The 23169-nt window shown below is 42.1% G+C and overlaps 1 protein-coding gene across 8 annotated transcripts in view; it reads right to left on the bottom strand.

Moving 5' to 3' along the window:
* Window positions 1-23169, bottom strand: part of LYRM4 (LYR motif containing 4) — a 232408-nt gene that overhangs the window by 142074 nt on the left and 67165 nt on the right. Inside the window, exon 3 of one of the 8 annotated variants that reach the window (XM_063812066.1) lies at window positions 15479-15860. The exons of the other annotated variants lie outside the window; for them this stretch is intronic. Coding sequence (XP_063668136.1) covers window positions 15675-15860 — 186 coding nt within the window. The 3' untranslated portion in view covers window positions 15479-15674. Of the gene's footprint in view, window positions 1-15478; window positions 15861-23169 lie in introns of those variants that run through there. 8 annotated transcript variants of the gene reach the window in all.

A 23169-nucleotide genomic window follows, 5' to 3' on the forward strand; every position in this document is an offset into this window, starting at 1 on the left:
CATGGCAGATTTATACAGCATCTTTAAATTGTTTTTTATCATGATTTTTAGGTTGAAGGGATACGGGAAGAATTATGAATGGGGGAAAACCTACTCAGAGTTCATCAATTTCTAGGACAGAACACTGTAAATCACCACTTCATTGGAAGAGAGTCCATAAACATAACAGTGACACCCACATGGCAATAGGGGGTCATGGACAGGACTGCAGTCTTTATGTGGAGCTCTGGGTCGTGTCCTTTAGGGAAAGCTCTCCTGGCTACAGAATGCAAAGAGTCCACACCCACAAGCCTCACAGGCTGCGTTCAGGAACCCTTCACCATCCCTGAAAGGTGCTCTGGAGACATACTAACCACCTGACGACAGGCCTACCCGGAAACCCCAGGGTGGCAGCTGATCTAAAAGGAGGCAAGTGAGGATTTGCTGCACACCGTGTGTTCCAACATGCTGGGAAAGCACGCTGAAACACGAGCTGCACAGCACGGAAGAGCATCACCTGAGCGGCAACAATTCTCAGAAGGCCCACGAAAAGGAGCTGAGGAGGGAGGATTTGTCGGTGCATTTCCAAATACTTTCGAGGGAGAGGAAGCTCTGGACTGTCCAGGAACGATGACCACAGTTTCATGAGCAACTCCCTTCCTTTTGCTTTGATGCTAGCGTCACTAAGCTGCCCCGACCCTACCTTGCTTTGAAATGTGAGATGCCCTAAGGAAAGCTCTCCTCCCAGGGACTGAGCATCTCGTGTTCTCACATCCTGGACCTGTGGGGCTGAAAGGTCCTCTCTGCAAAGGGAGGACCACACAAATGACTGCACCTGGTCCAAAGGGCTCCCCAGCATCTCACAGACACTGTGCTGTTTATCACACGACAGAAACACGCAGCAAAAATCATTCTCATGCTCACAAAGTCAAAACCCTGATGTTTGCATTAATTCTAAAGAGACACGTTAAGGCACTTGAGAGACTAAAATTATTCCTTGATGATTTTCAGAAATACTAATTTTATTCCTTCCTTTCTCCCCCAAAATACTAATAAAGCAATATGGCATTATTTCAGTGACCTACAGGGCTAGCAGCCAGTTACATTCTACTCTTTGACATTAGATGATAAAAACAACCTCCCCAAATGATCTGGAGTCAAGCTGAAGAGCAGCTTCTTCACTGCCAATAAATCCATTTTCTAATTATTCAGAAAGACAGGTTTGTCTTTGGCCCTGACTGCATTAAAAATACCAGAAGTATCATTGCTTTAATGTGCATTATAGAAACATGACTCCCCAAGTGAATCCGATCCATTAATAACATCTCTTTAACTGCTGTCTAATGACTTCTGCAGACACATAATAGAATATTTTATGGCTGTTTTCAACCATCTGTCCTTCTTTCTTTCAATATGAATTTGCCAGAGATGTAATGAAATTTCCTGTCCTCTGTGCCATTACATGTTTGTTAATACCAACACACCAATCAGACACATCAACGCTGTTATGCTTACTATACATGGAGCTATGCTCTGAGCACTGCTCAAGGAATGAGAACCTTCTGTCTCCAATATTCTCTTAGGCTACCCTTGAGCTAGCCCAAGGTTCTAACCTCTGTATGAGCACATTCATGTATGTTCTCGAGATTTGTAGGGCTAATGAATCACGAAGTCTGAATCAGTCATACAATAAGAGTTCTAAGAACAAATACCTGCATTAAAGATGCCACACTTTAAAAAGTTAAACATGATGTGTAAAATTACAATCCTTTTCTTTTCTATGAATGATATCCTACATTAACACATTTGAAATTCAACTAAATTATGCTTTTGAACAGTTAATGAGTACCCCAGTGATCAATATTTCATATTTTCAACTTTTTCATTTACAAATTCTTTGATTGAGTACTATATGCTAATCACCTTTCATAAAACAGTCCATTGCTCTGAGTGTACGGCTCATGTTTAAATATGTATGCAGAAGAGAAATCCATTTGATAAAAAGATATGTCCTGAATTAATGTGGTGGGTTTTGAAATATAGCCGTAACCTGCTTTAAGGCAGGTTAGACATAGAGTTGCTTTCAACAGGAAGCTGTGCTGGAGACAACTGGCAGATTCCTGGCAGTATGGGTTGCTGTAGTATGAAAAGATCTGTGAAGTGACACTGGAAGCTATAGACTGGGGGGCTTTGTTTCGAGGCCTGGGGTAAATGCAGGTCCAAGGAGGAAGCTTCCATTTTGTCCTGAGCCCCAGGATTCTGTGAGAACTGCAACCCAGTGTGCAAAGTGCAGAAAGCTGCCTCCTCTTCGCTCTCTCAGTTCTCTTTTGTTGTCAGACCTGATGTTTTCCTTAGTAGACTCTCTGGAAACATTCTCTGTTGTTTTTTTAAGTTAGGGCAAAGAAAAAATAAAGAGTCTTTCACAATCAGCTGTTGGTGTTTAGAGCTTACAACGCATTTTGCAGTGAATGCTCTACAGAGTATCAAAAAATTCATTAAAATTTCACCTGCACAGAGAAAACACAACTAATTTTACCCCTACAGGGCATCAGCTGTGTTACTAAGGACAGTGTCACCTTTAAAATCAATTCCTGTGGTTGAAATGAGGACTATACGCATCTGTCCTGCTTCCGGCTCCAACCAGAAGTGGTAATGAGGAGAGACAGAGGGATGCACAATGATAGTCTTCACAAAAGCTCGAGTTTCAAAATGAAAGGGGAGAGTACTCAGCGCGTCGCATCCTGTTTGGTGTCACTAGGACCTTTCTTCTCAGAGGAAGGAGGCTATTTATAAACTTAATGATTACTTCAAGGAGGGCAGGCAGAAAAATAAATCTTTAGCTTCAGATTTCTTAAATCTTCTCTTGGTCACTGTTTATTTTGTCTAATTTTCTATAACTTTTATTTAGTCTTTACACTTATAATTGGTAACTGGAAGGTCCCCAATACTAAATTAAGGTGTGTATATATAAACATATATTATCCCCCCTCTCTTTTGAACAGATGTTGTCATGCTTAGGACAAGTTTAAATTCTAACAAATGTCGAGAAAGGCTGAGAATATAAAAGATAAGCAAGGCTTAACGTCAAAATTGAAGCTCTCTTTCAGTTTTATACAGCTAATCATTAAAGTTCTGCTCCTCAGCCAATTCAGCTTAGACACATCACACACGTAATTAATGCACAAAATGCTGCCATTCATGTGCAGATGAAGGAAGGATGCGGTCTATTTATTGAGCACCTAGGTTCTCAGTTACAAGAATTCTTTGCAAATATGATTTAAAGTAAGTAGTATTTAAAGAAGCAATGGCATTCCAGACCCCAATGTGGAAATTTCTGGGGATAAACATAAATGTGCAATCTTAAATAATGCCTTGTTTTATGAGTTCTGGGTCTTTCAAAGAGGGGCTCAGAGCCAGCGCATAGCCAAGAGCATAAACCCAGATCTCATGGTATGCTTTTAAAACATTATGAAGCAATATTTCAATATCTAATTTCACATTAAAATGGGAAATCTGGAAACACAAGGGCTTCATTCCCACCTCCGTTTGGAACAGCTGTCCTTTAAAACGTAGAGGCCTTCTAGTCAACCACAGCGCCCTCCACTGGCACTTCTACACATGCCAGCCTCATCCTTCACTTTCCTGCTTGACCTGTGGATTCAAGAGGGAATAGGACACAGGTGGAGTTCTAGGCCCTTATCCTTGAACTGGATTGAGGAAGGGATGGGAGAGGAGAATTAAACAAGAAAATCAGGAAAAACCATTTCCTGAGGTTTCCAGGATAAAGGTCCAGTGGAATACTAAGGAGAGGGGGCCTGTGGTGGTTTTAAAACAGGGTCACACATTTTGTGACACCCCTGCCATTGAGAATCGGGGGTCTATGTTCCCACCCCTTGAATCTGAGCCTGTGACTCCTTTGACCAGAAAAATATGGCACAAATGAAACTACATATTTCCAAGGCTGTTTCACAAAAGGCCACACAGCTCTGCTCTGTCCTCCAGAACACTCTCCTCTGCGGTTCTGCCCACCAAGTAGGAAGTCGCACTGCTCTGAGGCTACCACGATGTGAGGAAGCCCCGGCCACACACAGGCATTCTGCTCTACAGCTGCTGCTGATCCTGTCCTAGGTACCAGACCTGTCTCCGGGTGATTCCAAACCCCAGCCATTTGAGTACACCCAGTGTTACAGTCTTCCCAGCTATGGCTGACAGCATGTGCACTATCAGCATTCCCGGCCCAGATAATCTGTGAGTTATAACAAAAATGGTGGTTGTATTACGCTATTACTTTTTTTTTTTTTTTTGAGACAGAGTCTCACTCTATTGCCCAGGCTGGAGTGCAGTGGCGTGATCTCAGCTCACTGTAACCTCTGCCTCCCGGGTTCAAACTATACTTCTGCCTCAGCCTCCCAAGTGGCTGGGACTACAAGCATGTGCCACCACGCCTGGCTAATTTTTGTATTTTTAGTAGAGATGGGGTTTCACCATATTAGCCAGGCTGGTCTTGAACTCCTGACCTCATGATCCACCCGCCTCAGCCTCCCAAAGTGCTGGGATTACAGGCATGAGCCACCGTGCCCGGCCTATGCTATTAAATTTTAAGGTGGTAGAAACAGATTGTTGGTATACTAAGGCCTACGGAATACTAAGAAATTATCTGAAATGGCTTCTTTGGTGCTACCAGGGATACTGTCTGTTAGCCTTTGCTGGGTTCTAAGCTTTACCTGAGATAATCAAATTGAGTACTCACCTGTCTGCTGTCTGTTCCTCCCCTCCTCAGGAACCAATGGGAAGGAGGTTTCCTGGGCAGTTTTCATAGACTGCACCCTGATGAGCAGTGTGGTTTAGAAATAAGTCTTGGCTGTTACTGAGGCCTGAAGCACTGAAGGAAGTGTGCTTATGTTATGATCTGACAGAGTTACCTTTGAAAATGAAGTTTCAGTCTTCATCTTGAACACAAGGATAATGACAGCTGATTATCTGTTTCTTTCACAGTGGTTAAAAGTTTTGGTGAATGTGTATCTCGGATTTCTAAAAGTGTGAGTATATAATTTCATCTACAATGGCATGAGGCAGAAGTATTACTTCTGAAAGCTCCTGTACATTTCCCCAAGCTTCCCATCACATAATTACAAATGAGTAGTGTTGTCCACAGGAAGATACTTGTTTTAATACTCCAAATAACTTATTTCAGTAGCACACATTTTGATTAGGATTGTTGGCTCTTTGAAAATATCTCAATAGATCCCCTACTGTGTAAATGTCATACATGTGCACAAAACTTGAGAATGCCAATAGGAAGGGAAAATATGGAAAAGTGCGAATACAGTTGCACCATCGACAGCTGCCAGAGGACTCTCAAGGCCTCCTGTCTTCCCTGTGTGTTTAAAAGAACTCTGCTCTTAACAGGTGTGACCACTGCTGAAATCACAGATGAGCGTAGAAGATTCTCTGCTACTTAGTATCTTCTTAAGGCTGTCCTCAAATGCCACAGTCCTCTTACAGACTGAACAAAGAAGTTTTCCTAGTAATGCAGTAACAGTTAGGGATAAGCATGTCCTTGGAGGAGTACTGCACCCGAACATTTTAATCGCTTGGAACTCAGTCATCTGACTGGAAAGCCTACCCAGCTCTCCGGGATGACCCCTTCCTAGGCACTGCCTGCCTCTCTAGGGGGCACCATTCAGTGAGACACAAGCTCTTGGTGCCAACACAATGATCATTCGGGTGACCATTGTTGAATTGACCTCTAGACCCAGTCTCCCACTTTGCCTTGTTAGGACACGCTGTTTCTGTCCTGCCGCTCTGGCTTGAGGAATCTTTCATTTATGTATTTTCTTTAATCCTTTTAGCTACAGCTGTCAAATGTATCCTTACGGCACCAGGTTATTTCCGTGACTAATAAAAAAATCCAACTAGAGTCACAAGATGCTGTGACTTGTTATCTTCTCTGAAGAGTTTGAGGGGCTCGAGGACAAGTTATCACACATAGCAGTGTCTGTTTCATACTCTTACAAACAGGTCAGATGCATTTATACAGGGATGAGAAGTGATTCTCAGGAAATAAAGATTTCTTTCCAAGAACATACTAGGCCTCACGCGCTCCTCAACACTGCCATCTTGGGGGATAATGCATTCCGGGGATGATGTCTTTGTTTAAAACATTTCTGAAAGCCACTGCTCACCCTGGGCTCTCACTATACCCACATATGCCACTATTTTTAACTAAGTATTTAATTACTTGTGAGAATGTCTGTCTTCCCCTAAGAGTGTCACCAGCTTAAGAGCAGTGACTAAAATTGTCTTTTCATCTTATATCCCTGGTGTCTAGCAGAACACTTGGCAACACAGTAGGCACTCAATATTTATTGAATCACACATACTTTGTTTTGTATATTGTCTGTGTTGGCAGTTGCATCCTTTGAGGGTAGATTTTTTTGGTAACAGTCAAAAGTCATTCAGAGTCAAGTATGAAGAAAGAGGCCACTATACTACTCAATTTTCTTATGTGTATCATAAACCAAAACTGAAGGCCATTCTGAAAAGGAAGTTTATTGGAATAAACAGACCCTCTAAGGCAAATAATTTGAAAGGTAACACCTGGATGTAGGAATTCTCACATGGTTCTTAAATTGTTTAGGGATTCATAACTCTTTTTTTTTTTTTAATTAAGCTTCTAAAAGTAAACTACTTTCTGCAGTAGTGGGTGGAGCGGGGAATGAAAAATACAGAAATAGGCCAGGTGCAGTGGCTCACACCTGTAATCCCAGCATTTTGGGAGGCCAAGGCAGGTGGATTAGCTGAGGTCAGGAGTTTGAGACCAGCCTGACCAACATGGTGAAACCCTGTCTCTATAAAAACACAAAAATTAGCTGGGCCCGCACCTGTAATTCCAGCTACTCCAGAGGCTGAGGCAGAAGAATCGCTTGAACCTGGGAGGCGGAGGTGGCAGTGAGCTGAGATCACGCCATTGCACTCCAGCCTGGGCGACAGAGCGAGACTCTGTCTCAAAAAAAAAAAAAAAAGAGTTTCCTCTGATTGTACCTCACTGCTACAAAGGGTTGAAATACAGTGAGTTCCTTTTAAGGAAAGAAGTTTACTGGCAGTTTGAATCCACCGTTTCAAAAGCTGAATAAAGCATATATTTTTACATGCCTTTCTCAGATTAGAAAATGATCTATAGGCCATGCACTTGCTGCTTTTCTTCTCACTGAGAAGTAAATGTACAATTGCCAAAAACAAACAAACAAACAAACAAAAAAAAAAAAAAAAAAGAAAGAAAAGAGGAAAACACCCCTCAATAACTCAAAGTCAGGGCTAAGTTTTTATTTTTATTTTTTCCTTATTGTGGTAAAATATATATAACACAAAATTTAGCATGTAAAGCCCTTTTCCAGAAGGACCTATTCATGTATTTTTAAAAAAGTGTTTAATTATTCGTAGCAAAATTTACCATTTAAACTGTAATTATGTGTAATTTCAGTGGCATGAAGTACATTTACATTGTTTTTCTACTATCACCCCCATCCAGCTCCAAAGTTTTTTTATCTTCCAAAACTGAAACACAGTACCCATCAAACACCAACTCTCCATTCTCATCCCTCAGTCTCCCCCAACCCCTCATCACCCAGCCCCTGGCAATCACCATTCTACTTTCTATCTCTATGAATTTGACTTTAGTAGCTCATATAATTGGAATAGCACAGTATTTGTTCTTTTGTGCCTGGCTTATTTCACCTAGCATAATGTCCTCCAGATTCATCCATGTTATAGCATGTATCAGAATTTCCTTCCTTTTTAAGGCTGCATAATATTCTATTGTACGTATAGACCACATTTGTTTACCCATTCATCCATCCATGGACACTTCGGTTACACCTGTTTGCTACTGTGAAAATGCAGCTACCCACATAGGTGTACAGAGACCTAATCAAGACCCTGCTTTCATTTCCTTTGAGTATATAGCCAGAAGTATAATTGTTGCATCCTATGGTAATGCTGTGTTTCATTTTTGGAGAAACAGCATGACTAAGTTGGGTTTTATAACATTTTGCCCCATCATGCTTACAACACACTTTAGACTATGGCTCTGCTTATCAATAATTTCTTACTGTGCCTAATCATAGGAGATGTAAGTATGGCAGATAGAATCTTACTGTGCCAGTCACTCAGAATAATCAATTTCCTTTACTTCTGGTCACATACCAGTTTCTTAGGCAGAAACAAACAAGGCTAAAGCTAAACACAGAACCACAAATAATGACTCAGCTAAATAAGCAGATTTGTTTATGGGGCTAATCTGACAATGCCAGCATGTCACAGGAGCTGGTTACTAATGAAATCTGAAGGGCTGGTAATCCTAGAGGTCTCTACAAAACCTGTGGATTCTTCCGCAGTTTACACCTCCTGCTGCTCCACAGACAGTAGCCGTTCACCGGGGCTATCATGTATGGTGGCACAGGTGTACACCGTGGCAGGATTGAACATCTTCCTAAGCGTGTGACTGTTATCTCGTGATTTCCTTACTGTGACAACGTCAATACCGAGCTCAGTTTTCCTGTCAATATTCAGTCTGCATTTTTAGGCTCAGCATCTATGCTAAAGATCTTCCAAACAGCCTGGCTCTACACAGGCCCTAGCATCCTCAAATGTAGATCCTCATTGCCTTCCTAATGTTACCTAACCTTAGGTAGGTTGCAGCTTGGATCTCACCACCATTTAGAACATATTCGAGCCCTAGACTTTGACTCAGTTTCCTGTCTTCCCACTTTTCTCAATCTGTCACCCCTGAGCTTGCTCTTCCTCAATATGACCTCTGGTTCGTTGGTTCCTCCTATTTTCCTAGCCCAGAGTTGCCTCCAGCCTCTCAGCTGCTCTGCCAGCGTGGACCTGGTGACCAATCACTGCAGCGATGCTCTCGTGGATACCCTTGCTTCACCTGACTTCTATTGCTGCATTCTCCTTGCCAATCCTAGCCTGGGGAAGATGGCACCAATCTCTCTCTCCCATGTGTGCCAGAACACTGTAAAACAGGACTGAACTGGTCTTGCTAGTGAAGTATGTCACTCACCTTTGTTATCACTGCTGTACAGCTATCCTTGAACCCATTGTTAATGGAGTGCCTCTTACCCTCCCTACATCCACTACATTACTATTGAACCCTTTTCACTTTTCTCAAGCAATACATCTTAATCCTACAACGCAGACTTTATGCACAGAGTTTTGCTTTCTTCATTTAATTTTTTGAAAGGATCACACCCATTTAAGATGAATTTTCACGCCAAATAAACAAAAACATGAAAGAAGTAATTGAAATATTTGATTACACAATTACAAGGTTTTCGTTTGTTTGTTTTTAAAAAAACAAAACCACAAACCTGGTTGAAAGAGGAATGACAAGGTGGGAAAAGAAAATGTGAGCTTCTCCAACTTCTTTGCCTTAGAATTGTCCTGCATAGCTCTCATTTGTTCTCTCCCTCTTTTCTTCCACGATGTATCGAGGACTCACGTAGGAAACCCTACTTTCCCCTCGTTGCCCTGGGACCAGGCTCCATGAATGGTTTTCTACCCTGTATTGTGTCGTCAATGATTTCTTTGGCATTGGCTTTTTCCTCCCAGTCAACACACACAATACAATCTTTAAATTCTTATAAAAACCACAACCTAAAATCCAAAGAAAACAAAACAAGACCCCACGCGGGCCCATCTGCCCATTCCCTAGATTTTCAAATGGTCCCTGTGTCCTCTCCTCCTCTTCACCACCACACTGCTCCTCTAGGTCTGGTGCCCCTGCCTCCTGACCACGCCCTGGCTCCAGGCCCCCTGTGAGCAGATTCCATTCTTTCCCACGGGCCATGCTCAACTGGCCTCCCTGCCGAGCTCTCTCTAAGAGATGTGGCCAAACATCCCATTTCACAACTCTCTTCTTCCTACTGCTCTTCTCAGCCTCTTCTCTTTCTAGTCACTCCCTCTAGGTAATATAGTCCAGCTTCACCTCTTACCAGATGACTTCCAAACTCAGGCCTCCTGCCCAGATGGCCTCTGAGCTCTAGGTCTGCATTTTCACCTGCCTGCTCAATGTACCCAGAAGACACAATGCTAGCATCTTAGACTCAGTCTGTCTCTAAGAGAACTCTCCTTCCTTCACATGGATCCCCTTTGTTCCTTATTGCTGTTAAGAGCATTCCTGTTGAACCAAGCAAAAAAATACCTCCCCCCCAATCCCCAAACATACTTTGTAATAAGTAAACTTTATAACAAATGAACTTTGCCCATAATGAGGCAGTCCAGACTGGTGACCAGTGCCCAGTCCAGGAATCAGGTGATATCTCCTCCAGGTCCTGTAACTGCAGCTATTTTTTTTCTTTTGTTTTTAAGCTGAGACAGGTATTAATTAATGTGACATTTCTGAACCCCTATGATGTTATGCAGAAAGAATGAGATTTGAATTAAACCAATGATGTCAATATTTTGAAATAGGTGGAATTGTAAATGTAGTAACTGGTTTTGTAATGACTATTTTTGTGTTGTTTTAGTTACCCTTCAAGGTGTTTGAAGACTTTAAAACAGCTATATTAGATTAGCAACTGCTTTTTAAATTGGTTATAGAAATATAATTTAGCTTTTAATCAATGCTTAAATGTTTAACAAAAATTCATTTTAAAGTTTCATTAGATGTGTAAAATTAATAAATTGATCATTCAACTGAGAATAAACTTATACATGGTCATAAGCCCTCTAGATATTGAAAACCCATCAATACTTTAGATGTATATCATACACATCTCTCTCTTCATCCTAAGAGTGGTTTAGAACAATGACTTTAGGAGAGCCCAGGGGCTCAGAACTACGAGCCTGAATATGTGTATTTTAAAAAGGTAACCCTGTTTGAGAACCACTGTTTAGACACATCCTTTAATCAGCCATGAGAGAGGACAGTAATCAGTGTGGCCTGTATAACACCTGAATTACTAGTTAAATCTAATTTTGCTTGACATTCATGGACCTTCTATATTTTTTTAGCTGAAATGCATCAGTTTTGAAGGAGGCCATTGCCTGAGAGTGGAGAATATTTTATGTTATAGAGAATTTTTTATTGTAAAAGATTTAATCTGCATGCATGATTTTTATAATCTAGCATTTGCCACATACAGTTGTAGAGACTATAATGAAAGCATAAATCTTAGATTTTAACTGAAAGTACCTGGCACATTTATATTATTTCATTACTAAAGCTTTTTCTTCCCTTCACCCCACTTTCCTCTCTCCAGGGTTTAGGCTCCATGTGCTACCAAAACTAACCTACAGCCAACGTGCATTTATTTAGAAAGACATTCAGAGATGAGGCCTCTAGCTGGCTAATCCAGAGCTTATGGGGACATGGTTGGAGGAAGAAAGAGAAAATAAAAGTGCTGTGTTCTAATTCCACCTTTCCTATGATGCACAAATGAAAGGTTCCCTGTGCTCTATCCCTGCACAACATCCTCCGTCTGCTGTGGGAGAAATCATCTTAAATACTTAAATGTAGAATTCTGCAGCTTTCAGTGGCATGCATTTTTTTTTAACCTTAGTCAGTGAAAACAGGTTATAGCATGTAGCATATAAGCAATGCATTAAGTGGTAACTGCTATTATTATTATAGCCATAATCATATACAGTATAGCAAAGGTTTCCTATTCAAAAGGAATGAACTTGCACCAATGCAATAAAGTTGGTAAAAAAATTTCTAGAGAATAAGCTTACTACTGAGTAATTCTGCTATGCCTCTACAATCTCCAATTTTGAATTTCACATCAAACCTCAGTTCTCTCTCTATTCCCACACCCCTCTTCTCCCCCTTTAGACCGACAAAATCAAGTGTATGGCACAGAAGCGGTAATTTCTCATCTTTCGGCTGTGCAATTATGTGACTAGAAATAAACAAAATTGGAGAAAAATAGTCTGACAACTAAATAAGAAGGCAAGCCTGAATCTTATTTAATGCTCCGCTTGAGCTGTTAAGAATAGTAAGAACCACTGCAGATCTATTGTATAACATGGAGGCTATTAATAATAATGTATTGCATACTTGAAAACTGCTAAGAAAGTGGACCTCGAATGTTCTCACCATAAACAAATGGTAAGTATGTGAAGTAATGGATGTGGTAACTGGATTAAATCATTTCACAATGTACACATCTACCAAAACATCATGTTGCACACCATAAATACATACAATTTTTACTTGTCCATTTTTTTAAAGAGTAAGAACCAAAAGTCATACTTTTTTTTCCTTGTGTATCAAAGCTTTTATACAAGAAACTAAGTGGTAATCTAGTCCATTTTCTTATCTTCAGACTTGCCTGCATTGAAGACAAATTTTTTTAATATATATTCTTAACGATAATGATCCCGAGATGTCCACTTTGTAGATATTCAAATAAATAAACCCCAACAATCTAAAGCAGGATATAAATGGCGAGTGGCATGGAGTTTCACAAGAAAGGGGTTCAAATTATAACTGGATAAACTCTCTTCCTTCTTCAAAAGAGCTGTCCCTTTAAGAGAAAAGAAGTTGAAATTTTCTTTTTCCCCATTAGAAGGCAGTAGGTATTAAACATCCTGGTGTCCAAAAGGGACCTATATTAATAAGCACATAGCCATAAGGATTGATTTTGCTTTGTGGAGATGCTGTTAAAACCACAGGAAAACAAAAAGTCTTGCTTATATTTTAAAAAGGGCAATCTTATTAACATTTTAATAAATTAATTTAAGTCATCTGGTACTTAGAAAATGGATCTTGTTCTTCAAAGAAAATAAATGAACAGGATGTAAGCAGCTCATGAGTTCATGCTTTTGTTTTAAGAACAAGTAGGCCCTTTTGCTCATATGCCCCGCACTGTAACATCCACTCATTCACCCAGCAAACTCTTGCTGAGCATCTCCTGTGGATCAGGTACTGTTCTAGGTTCTGTGCTAAAAAAGACAGTCCCTGATCCCCAGGCACTCTGAGAGGGTGGTAAAAAGACAGTCCCTGATCTCCAGGCACTCTGAGACGGTGGTAAAAAGACGGTCCCTGATCTCCAGGCACTCTGAGACGGTGGTAAAAAGACAGTCCCTGATCTCCAGGCACTCTGAGACGGTGGTAAAAAGACGGTCCCTGATCCCCAGGCACTCTGAGACAGTGGTAAAAAGACAGTCCCTGATCTCCAGGCACTCTGAGAGGGTGGTAAAAAGACAGTCCCTGATCTCCAGGCACTCTGAGAGGGTGGTAAAAAGACAGTCCCTGATCTCCAGGCACTCTGAGAGGGTGGTAAAAAGACAGTCCCTGATCTCCAGGCACTCTGAGAGGGTGGTAAAAAGACAGTCCCTGATCTCCAGGCACTCTTGAGACGGTGGTAAAAAGACAGTCCCTGATCTCCAGGCACTCTGAGACAGTGGTAAAAAGACAGTCCCTGATCTCCAGGCACTCTGAGAGGGTGGTAAAAAGACAGTCCCTGATCTCCAGGCACTCTGAGAGGGTGGTAAAAAGACAGTCCCTGATCTCCAGGCACTCTGAGAGGGTGGTAAAAAGACAGTCCCTGATCTCCAGGCACTCTGAGAGGGTGGTAAAAAGACAGTCCCTGATCTCCAGGCACTCTTGAGACGGTGGTAAAAAGACAGTCCCTGATCTCCAGGCACTCTGAGACGGTGGTGAAAAGACAGTCCCTGATCTCCAGGCACTCTGAGACGGTGGTAAATGAGCAGACGGTCCTTGCAGATATCAGTAGAGAAAAGAGGGAGCAGTGGAAGAACATATCCTCATCCACCTCTGATTACACTTGGAAGGGCCCCTTCCCCCGCGCAAGCCCAAGCACAGGGTCAGGGTCGCACGAGGTTGCTACCTCTTGCTTTCTCTGCTTCTAGTCACTTATGCACTGAAGTCCCTTCCTTATGCCCTGCTTGTCATTGACGCACTGAAGTCCCTTCCTCCTTGCCCTTTGTCTTCCCCAGCCCCTGTACTTACTTTGCTGCATCACGATACTCTCCTACCTAGCTCCTCGAGGGTCGAGTCTGCCCCTTGTTACCATGAATCCCAATACCTGGGTGAAAGTCTGGCACAAAGACAAGGATAAATATGTGTCCAATGAATGAATGGGTGAACGAATGAATGAGGATACTGTGTCCTTCACTGACTAAACAATGACCAAGCATCTGCCCTGTGCTCATGCTAAGGAAAGACAGAAAGCTGGCTAAGCCAGCGGAAAGAGCACAGGCAGTTAAGACGGCTGGAAAGGACATCTTCCCAGGAGGACATGGCTTGTCTTCTGCTAGAGCATAAGCTTCTGTAGACATACCAACAAATCTTGGGAAGAAATGGGTTTTGGATTCAAATAGCTCTGAGTTGAGATATAAAGGGAATACAAACACACACCTACTTCATCCGAGATGGGCTGCATCAAGCGCACAGTGTAACACCTGACACCAAGTGGGCATTCAATATGGTAAAATCTAATCTAATATCTAGTCTCTGCCTAAGCAACCCCACAGTCCAGGAGGAGAGACAAGCCCACAAGGAGGCTGAGGAATACTAAGTGGCTTGCTCAGGGTCAGCTGGTTAGTGGCAGAGATCTGAACCCAGGCTTGTCCGGTTTCAACACCTGTGCTCTGAACCACCACACTTAAGTGAGATGTCAGGACAGGAGACAGACTTCAGAGTCATCCTTGCAGGAGACAGGTGTGTCATGGCGATGGATGTGATCACAGGGAAAGAGAGGGACCAATAATGAAAGCTTGGGCAGTGCCTGAGTTTTAGAGGGACAGAGGGGGAGGGCCAGCAGACGAGACTGGGCCAGGGCCAGCAGAAGGGGAGGCAGGAGTGAGGAGGGCTGGGAGAGCCTCCTGGAGTGGCCAGCCAGAATGGTCAGATGCTTTGGACAGGTCAAACTGGACAAAGGCACGCACATGTTTTTGCCATGCCTGGAACCCTGGGTATCTGTGCAGGAGCTGGTTCAGTGCAGCATGGGGGGTTACTGCTTGGATGCCAGGGGGTTGAGGTGTTAAGGGGAGGCAGTGAAGCTTATGAGTACAAATGACCCTGCAGATAGAGGAGAAGGGGAAAGAGCTGGGCAGAAACGTGACTTGAAAGCCAGGAAGCCAAAGGCTTCTTTCTGGACTGGGGAGATGCTATGTGGAGAGGAAGAAGGGGAGGTTTAGGAGAGCAGACAGCTGAAGGAGCAGGCTTACTAGCATCACAGAGGAAAACGTGGTAACTCGGAGCAAAGCAGACCAGTCACTTCAGCAAAAGGATGGATGTTTCCTTTGGAAGCAAAATGCAGGGAATTGAGGGTGTTCTGGCCTTGCGTTCTGGTGTGTTGGACTAAGACAAAAATGTCTCCTTATTCCATAAATGATACTAGGACAGGAGAAAGTTATCATTTTGGAGAAGGTTAAATTGAACTCCCATCTCCTTTCTTATACCAAAATAAATTCAAATTACTTCAAAAACTAAACATTTAAAAAATCTACAAAAGCACCAGAAGGAAATGCAAGAGAATTTTTATTGTCTTGGAGTGGGAATTCAGCATGACACAAAATTCAAAGACAATGCAGTGAAATGTAACTACATAAAAATTATAATTGTCTGCTAGGAGCAGTGGCTCACACCTGTAATCCCAGCACTTTGGGAGGCTGAGGCAGGTGGATCACTTGAGGTCAGGACTTCGAGACCAGCCTGACTAATACAGTGAAATCACATCTCTACTAAGAATACAAAAATTAGCCAGGCGTGGTGGCGTGCACCTATAATCCCAGCTACTCAGGAGGCTGAGGCAGGAGAATTGCTTGAACCAGGGAGGCAGAGGTTGTAGTGAGCTGAGATCGTTCCAATGCACTCCAGCCTGGGCGACAGAGTGAGAGTCCATCTCAAAAAAAAAAAAAATTGTCTATAAAAGAATAGTAAATGGGGCCCCAAAATAAATGACAAACGAGGAACTGTACTTGTAACAAATCTAAGAAACAATAGAATGGTGAATGAATAATATAGAAAAGAAATGCACATGCTAATAGCACAAAATATTCTTAACATGACCCCTAACAGAGGCGATACTACCTTTCATGTTCTGTGTTGATAAAGGTGAAAATATGTGATCTTCTCAGGGCTGAAGAATCAGGGTGAAGACAGGCTGGCTGGGACAGTAAGTTGTTCAGTCCACATTTTAAATGTTCATACCCAGTGACTCGGCCCTCCTACCTCAAGGCCTTTGTCCTTCACAAAGACACACATATCAGCTTGTTCACTACAGCACTGCTCATAATGGCATAAAGCTGAAATCAATGTAAACGTCCATCATTAAGTGGCTAATTAGATAGATTACAGCATGTCCACACTGTGGAGTATTTGACCATTAAAAATAAAAGACAGTTCTCAGCAAACTATCACAACGACAGAAAACCAAACACCGCATGTTCTCACTCACAGGTGGGAACTGAAAAATGAGAACACCTGGACACAGGGCAGGGGAACATCACACCCCGGGGCCTGTCGGGGGGTTGGGGGCTGGGGGAGGGATAGCATTAGGAGAAATACCCAATGTAAATGATGAGTTGATTGGTGCAGCAAACCAACAAAGCACATGTATACCTATGTATCAAACCTGCACGTTGTGCACATGTACCCTAGAACTTAAAGTACAATAAAAATAAATAAATAAAAATAAAAGACAGGTTTTTATGTTCCAATATGGAATTATGTACAATATATATTGTGTTAGTGGAAAAAAAAAGAAGCTGTAAGGGAGTATTTATAGTATAATCTCATTTGTGTTAAACCAACAAAAAAGGGTACACACTCACACAATCTCTCTAAATGCACGGGAAATTTCTGGAAGGCTACCTAAGAATCTTTATGTGGGAAGTGAGATTTTGCAGTCAGAAGAAAGGGAGAGGAGAAAAACTTTCCTGTTGCCTTTGAAGTTTTTTTGTCTAAATTTCTAATCTTTAGAATGCATTGGCCACGCATGGTGGCTCACACCTGTAATCCCAGCACTTTGGGAGGCTGAGGTGGGAGGACTACTTGAGGCCCAGGAGTTTGAGACCAGCCTGGGAAACATGATGAAAACCCATGTCTACCAAAAACAAACAAATGAACAAACAAACAAACAAAAATTAGCTGGGAGTGGTGGCATGTGCCTATGGCATGAGGTGCCAGCTACCTAGGAGGCTGAGGTGGGAGGATTGCTTGAGCACCAGAAGTGCCATGAGATCACACCACTGCACTCCAGCCTAGGTGGCAGAGCAAGACTCACCCTCAGAAGAAAAAAAAAAGAGAGGGAACGCATTATTTTGATTAAAAAATGGTAAGTAAATACAAATTTCAGAAAGATTAAGTTACCTAAGTTGTAAAATCAAGGGAAGATAAAAGAAGGGGATTATTGGTTGTGTTTTTGTTCCTCTTATTTTTAACAAATACTAACACTGATCATAATAATCCTATCAAGTACTGATTAAGAGCTTCGGATCTTAGTCTGAGTGATCTGGGTGTGAAACTTGGCTCCTTTACTTATAGTGAGTGACAATGGGTAAGTTAACCTCTCTAAACTTGTTTCCTCATCTTATAGCACTGTTGGAGGATTAAATGAGACAGTGCATTAAACATTTTGTGTAGAGCTTGGTACCCAGTAAGAACTTAATAAACATGACCTACTATTATGATGATATATTTTCTGAGACAGGGTCTTGTCCTGTCACCCAGGCTGGAGTGCAGTGGTGCAATCATGGCTCACTGCAGCCTTGACCTCCTGGGCTCAAGGAATCCTCTCACCTCAGCCTCGCAAGTAGCTGGGACTACATGTGCATGTCACCATGCTAATTTTTATATTTTTTTGTAGAGACAGGGGTTTCACCATGTTGCCCAGGCTGGTCTCAAACTCCTGGGCTCAAGCGATCTGCTTGTCTCAGCCTCCCAAAGTGCTGTGATTACAGCTGTGAGCCACTGCATGTGGCTCCCACGGTGCCTGGCCCAACTATCAATATTAATAGGACCCCTTGTCTTGCTGTTTTCCCGTACCGTATTACATACAATTGTTATTAATATTTGCCTCTTGCTAACATCTTGTTTTTAGATTATAAAACACTATTATCACATCTCAATTTCACAACAGCCCCAGTTTTATTTGTTTTGGAGAAATTAAGTGCTTAGCCTAAGGTTAGTGGTGAGCCTAAGGTTAGTGGTGAGCCTAAGGTTAGTGGTTAGCCTAAGGTTAGTGCTTAGCCTAAGGTTAGTGGTGAGCCTAAGGTTAGTGGTGAGCCTAAGGTTAGTGGTGAGCCTAAGGTTAGTGCTTAGCCTAAGGTTAGTGGTGAGCCTAAGGTTAGTGGTGAGCCTAAGGTTAGTGCTTAGCCTAAGGTTAGTGCTTAGCCTAAGGTTAGTGGTGAGCCTAAGGTTAGTGCTTAGCCTAAGGTTAGTGGTGAGCCTAAGGTTAGTGCTTAGCCTAAGGTTAGTGGTGAGCCTAAGGTTAGTGGTGAGCCTAAGGTTAGTGGTGAGCCTAAGGTTAGTGGTGAGCCTAAGGTTAGTGGTGAGCCTAAGGTTAGTGGTGAGCCTAAGGTTAGTGGTGAGCCTAAGGTTAGTGGTGAGCCTAAGGTTAGTGGTGAGCCTAAGGTTAGTGGTGAGCCTAAGGTTAGTGGTGAGCCTAAGGTTAGTGCTTAGCCTAAGGTTAGTGGTGAGCCTAAGGTTAGTGGTGAGCCTAAGGTTAGTGCTTAGCCTAAGGTTAGTGGTGAGCCTAAGGTTAGTGGTGAGCCTAAGGTTAGTGGTGAGCCTAAGGTTAGTGCTTAGCCTAAGGTTAGTGGTGAGCCTAAGGTTAGTGCTTGGCCTAAGGTTAGTGGTGAGCCTAAGGTTAGTGGTGAGCCTAAGGTTAGTGGTGAGCCTAAGGTTAGTGCTTAGCCTAAGGTTAGTGCTTAGCCTAAGGTTAGTGGTGAGCCTAAGGTTAGTGCTTAGCCTAAGGTTAGTGGTGAGCCTAAGGTTAGTGCTTAGCCTAAGGTTAGTGGTGAGCCTAAGGTTAGTGCTTAGCCTAAGGTTAGTGGTGAGCCTAAGGTTAGTGCTTAGCCTAAGGTTAGTGGTGAGCCTAAGGTTAGTGCTTAGCCTAAGGTTAGTGCTTAGCCTAGGATTTGAAAGCAGATCTGTGACTTCAAGAGTTTACGCTGCTCCAGCACAGCTGTCTGAAGGCCAGTAAGCCACTAGTCCTGGTGCTCTGACATGCATTTCGGGTGACTGAAATTCCAGCCGCAAGGCACCATGAAGCTCTACATTATTCCACATGGTGCCTAGGACAGGAAAACTAAGAGCTACTAATAACTCCATTTTGTCGATGAGCATGACTTTAAGAGCTTTTAAATTTGTCTACAATGCTAGCCATGAGAGTGATAAGAGTTCAAAAAGCAAAAAAGTAAAACACACAAAGGTGGCTAAATCACCTGTCTAAAAAAATCAGTACATGCTTCACCTAATCTATGAATCGAATCACTGTTCTCCCCAATCCAGGGTTTTCCCTGTAGTACTACTGTGTTCAAGAAATCTTTATATAACAGAGGTTGATCTGACGCAAAGAATTCTTTTCCTGGTCTAGAAAAGTAGGCTGATACTGTTGTCTCCATTTAATAGATAGAACAAAAAGAATTTATCTAATTTTCCCAAGTCCTTTAGTGATTTAATGACAGAACCAGATTTGAGTTCAGAGACTCCTGCTTTCTAATTTGCCTCAAACACCACACAAAGGGATTATTTCCTCCTCACTTTAATTTTTTCCTAGGATTTTCTTGGAATCAGTTCTGAGTTGATTTTGGAATAATAAAGTATTACGCTAAGTACACAGAGTAGATACTACTGGAGTCTCAGTAAATTCCTTAATAGACTCAAAGCATTTGATTTCCTTGAGGCTTTTTTTTTTTAATTTAAAAACCAATTTGGCTCAAACTGAGAATGCTCAACATTTTTAAGTAGCAGTGACTTCTAAATGCTCTCCTGATATATAGATAGATGGATGGATGTATTTTAGCACAATGTAACGCTGCTTAGGAAAAAGCCCATTTAGAAAAAAATTCACTTGGTATTCTGTAGTAACACTGTATCTGTTCTAATAGGCTCTGGCATTAAATATTCAATTAAATGATATTTATTTAATTAAAATCATTTCCCCCTAATATACACAGGAGGGACACACACATGCATGCATGCAGAGCGTGATAACTTGACTATCTCTCATGTGACTCAAAACTCTGAATTCCAAAAACCAGTCATGTGCCACAAAATAACACATCCCATATATGACAGCAGTCCCATGAAATTATAATGGAGCTGAAAAGTTCCTATCGTCTAGTAACTCTGCCGTTGTTAACACCATTGTGCAATGCATTACTCATGTGTTGTCATAAGGCTGATGCTAAATATAGTGTCTGGAACTGTGGAATGCTGGGGTCAGAGAAAGCCTGAGAGAATTTCTTAGATAATACAATCTTGGGAATTTTCAGATTTCAATTTTACAAACTAAAGTTTCTGAACCTGAGCCCGTGGCTTCAGGAACTTCCAGATATGTTATGCAAAACTTTGTCTCTGTGTTTATACATACCTATTTCTGGGGAAAGGGTGAAAAGTTTTTATCAGCTAAAGGCACTGTATTAAAAACTTGCCTCATGTGCCTTAAGAGCATAAGAGCATATACATTATTTGATCTAGTTATTTTAATAAGAATTTTTCCTAAGAGAAAATCACGGATGTACATGAAGATATTTATGGCAACATTGTAATAGAAAAAAAAATTAGGGACCAAGTAAATATTCAACATTTGGGGGAAACAATAAACAAATGATAAGCTATACAATGAAATACTGGAAGCTATTAAAACAACATGAGTCAAGAGAGAATGGGGTCACATGAGAAAAGTTCACGATGCATTTGGTAAAAAGAGGTTACGATCCCCAAAAGACTAGAAACAGAACATAGGTCTCCATTTTTGTCCATGTCAGCGGTCCAGGCAGGGTGGATGATTGTCACAGGCAGCTCAGGGAAGCAATCTGAAGTCCTTTTGATGCCAGACTGACCCCATGTCTCTGAGTGGAAATAAGAGCTACACGCCATTCTGAGAAGTATGTGACTCAAAGATAAGGCCTGAAAATGTGTTGTAAGAGAGTATTTTCACTGTCTTGAGCTAAGGTCATGAGTTTGTGAAACTAGGAATGAGAACTGAGATAGATTAGTGACAAATTTATCTGTTTGTAATTTAGGACTTACTCTCATTAAAACGGGCCCTAGTGTGTTATTAAGAAGACATCTTGGTGATCAGAGAATTAGAAAAATCACCATATTGCAACCACTAATGTAACAACTGATTCGGGCAAGGCACATTAATGGGTCTGAAAACCACTGAGTGAAAGGTTGTTGGGCAACAGATATATTAATTACAAAGATAAACAGTATGTTTACAGTGTAAACATCTGGTCAATTCTACTCTAACAAATGATCAAACTCAGCATGAACCAATAATGGTACAATTGACATTATGGGCCTCCTGATGTGGTGCACTGAGAAGAATGCCATATTACTTACGTAGTTTTCCTGCCAAAAGTGCTTATTCTGAATGTAACCTTACAGAAACAATCTGACAGATTAAGACTGGAGAACATTCTGGACTCAATACATCAATGTCATAAAAGTTAAAAAAAATGCAGGAGAGCTAATGCATGCAATGCTTGATGCTCGCATGGATTCTGGATTTAAAAAGTTATAAAATATATTATAGGACAATGAAGGAAATTTGAAAACGAAGAGTACATCAGAAAAGGCAGTGGGCTTATAATCCACCTTTTCAGCAATATAAAGTTTGTGTTTCCTCTGCTGAGCATCCTGGGGCTGTTCCCCACAGGACTTTGTGAATGACATTTAAAGTGCTGCTACTTCTGACTGAAGATGGCGTGGGGTAGGGTGGTGGAGGGACCCTGTGTGGGTGGAGAACGGCTGGGGGCAAGGCAGGAGGCCAGTACATAATGTCCTCGCCTGGAGAGCAGGAAGAGGACAGTACACACTGCAGGAGCTGTGTTAATATGCTTCCTGAATGTGCTCTGAGGAAGCACCCCTCCCCTTACTCAGTCCCCCCAAAGAAACATGTAGTAAGGCTCTGTCAGGAAAAATTGACTTTTTTTAATTTAACGAAAACCGTTCTGAGGTCCTAATCACTACCATAGCATTGGGACAGTTAGGCCTTTGAGTCCCCCACTGTGCTCATTAGCACAGGACAGAATGCCTGTGAGGGGCACCATCCACAGGGGACTGCACCTCTATGGGGCTGTTGCTGCTGTCCTCTTCCATGATGAGATCTAACTTCTGAATCTGCGCATGGTTAAAAGGCACCAAATCCACAACAGGCTGTGTATTCCGTTGTATCCAAAGCGCATTTAGGGCCTGGCGCGGTGGCCCGCGCCTGTAATCCCAGGACTTTGGGAGGCCGAGGCGGGCGGATCACCTGAAGTCAGGAGTTTGAGACCAGCTTGGCCAACGTGGCAAAACCCCATCTCTACTAAAAATACAAAAATTAGCCAGGCATGGTGGTGCATGCCTGTAATCCCAGCTACTCGGGAGGCTGAGGCAGGAGAATGGCTTGAACCCAGGAGGCAGAGATTGTAGTGAGCCAAGATCACGCCACTGTACTCCAGCCTGGGTGACAGTGTGAGGCTCTGTCTCAAAAACACAAAACAAAGTGCATTTGGGCCTAAGAGCTTACTCTTGGATTTCAGTTCAGTAGGCAGAGGTAACAGGCACACAGCCCTACAGGACAAGGCCTCAAAATGCAAGATTCCTTAAACAAGAAGAGAGGGCTGACATGACAAACAACAAAAGTAACAACAAGGAAACAACCCTTGGGGTTACAGGGCTTTCTTCTCCTATGAGTGAAGAAATAGAAGTAACTGTAAGCTCTATTTTTAGCACCTCTATGTACTATATGTGATTTAAAAAAAACCCAGAAAACAAAAAAAACCCGCCTTAGCTTTGTTAAGAGCAGTATTTCTGAAGACGATTTCAAATTGTAGCTTGCTAGCCATCCAGTTGAAGAAACTGGATGTAATAGAAAGCAGGGTTCTTTCTGACTCTTCCCAAAGCATCTAATAATCCTCAGACAGAGCAGTGAAGGACGGCCAGAAATTTCATACTCAGCTGAGGGATTCTGTGTGTTGTGTTTCTGTCTTCCT

The sequence above is a fragment of the Pan troglodytes genome, chromosome 5 (assembly GCF_028858775.2).
Source record: "Pan troglodytes isolate AG18354 chromosome 5, NHGRI_mPanTro3-v2.0_pri, whole genome shotgun sequence".
Taxonomy (NCBI): Eukaryota; Metazoa; Chordata; class Mammalia; order Primates; family Hominidae; genus Pan; species Pan troglodytes.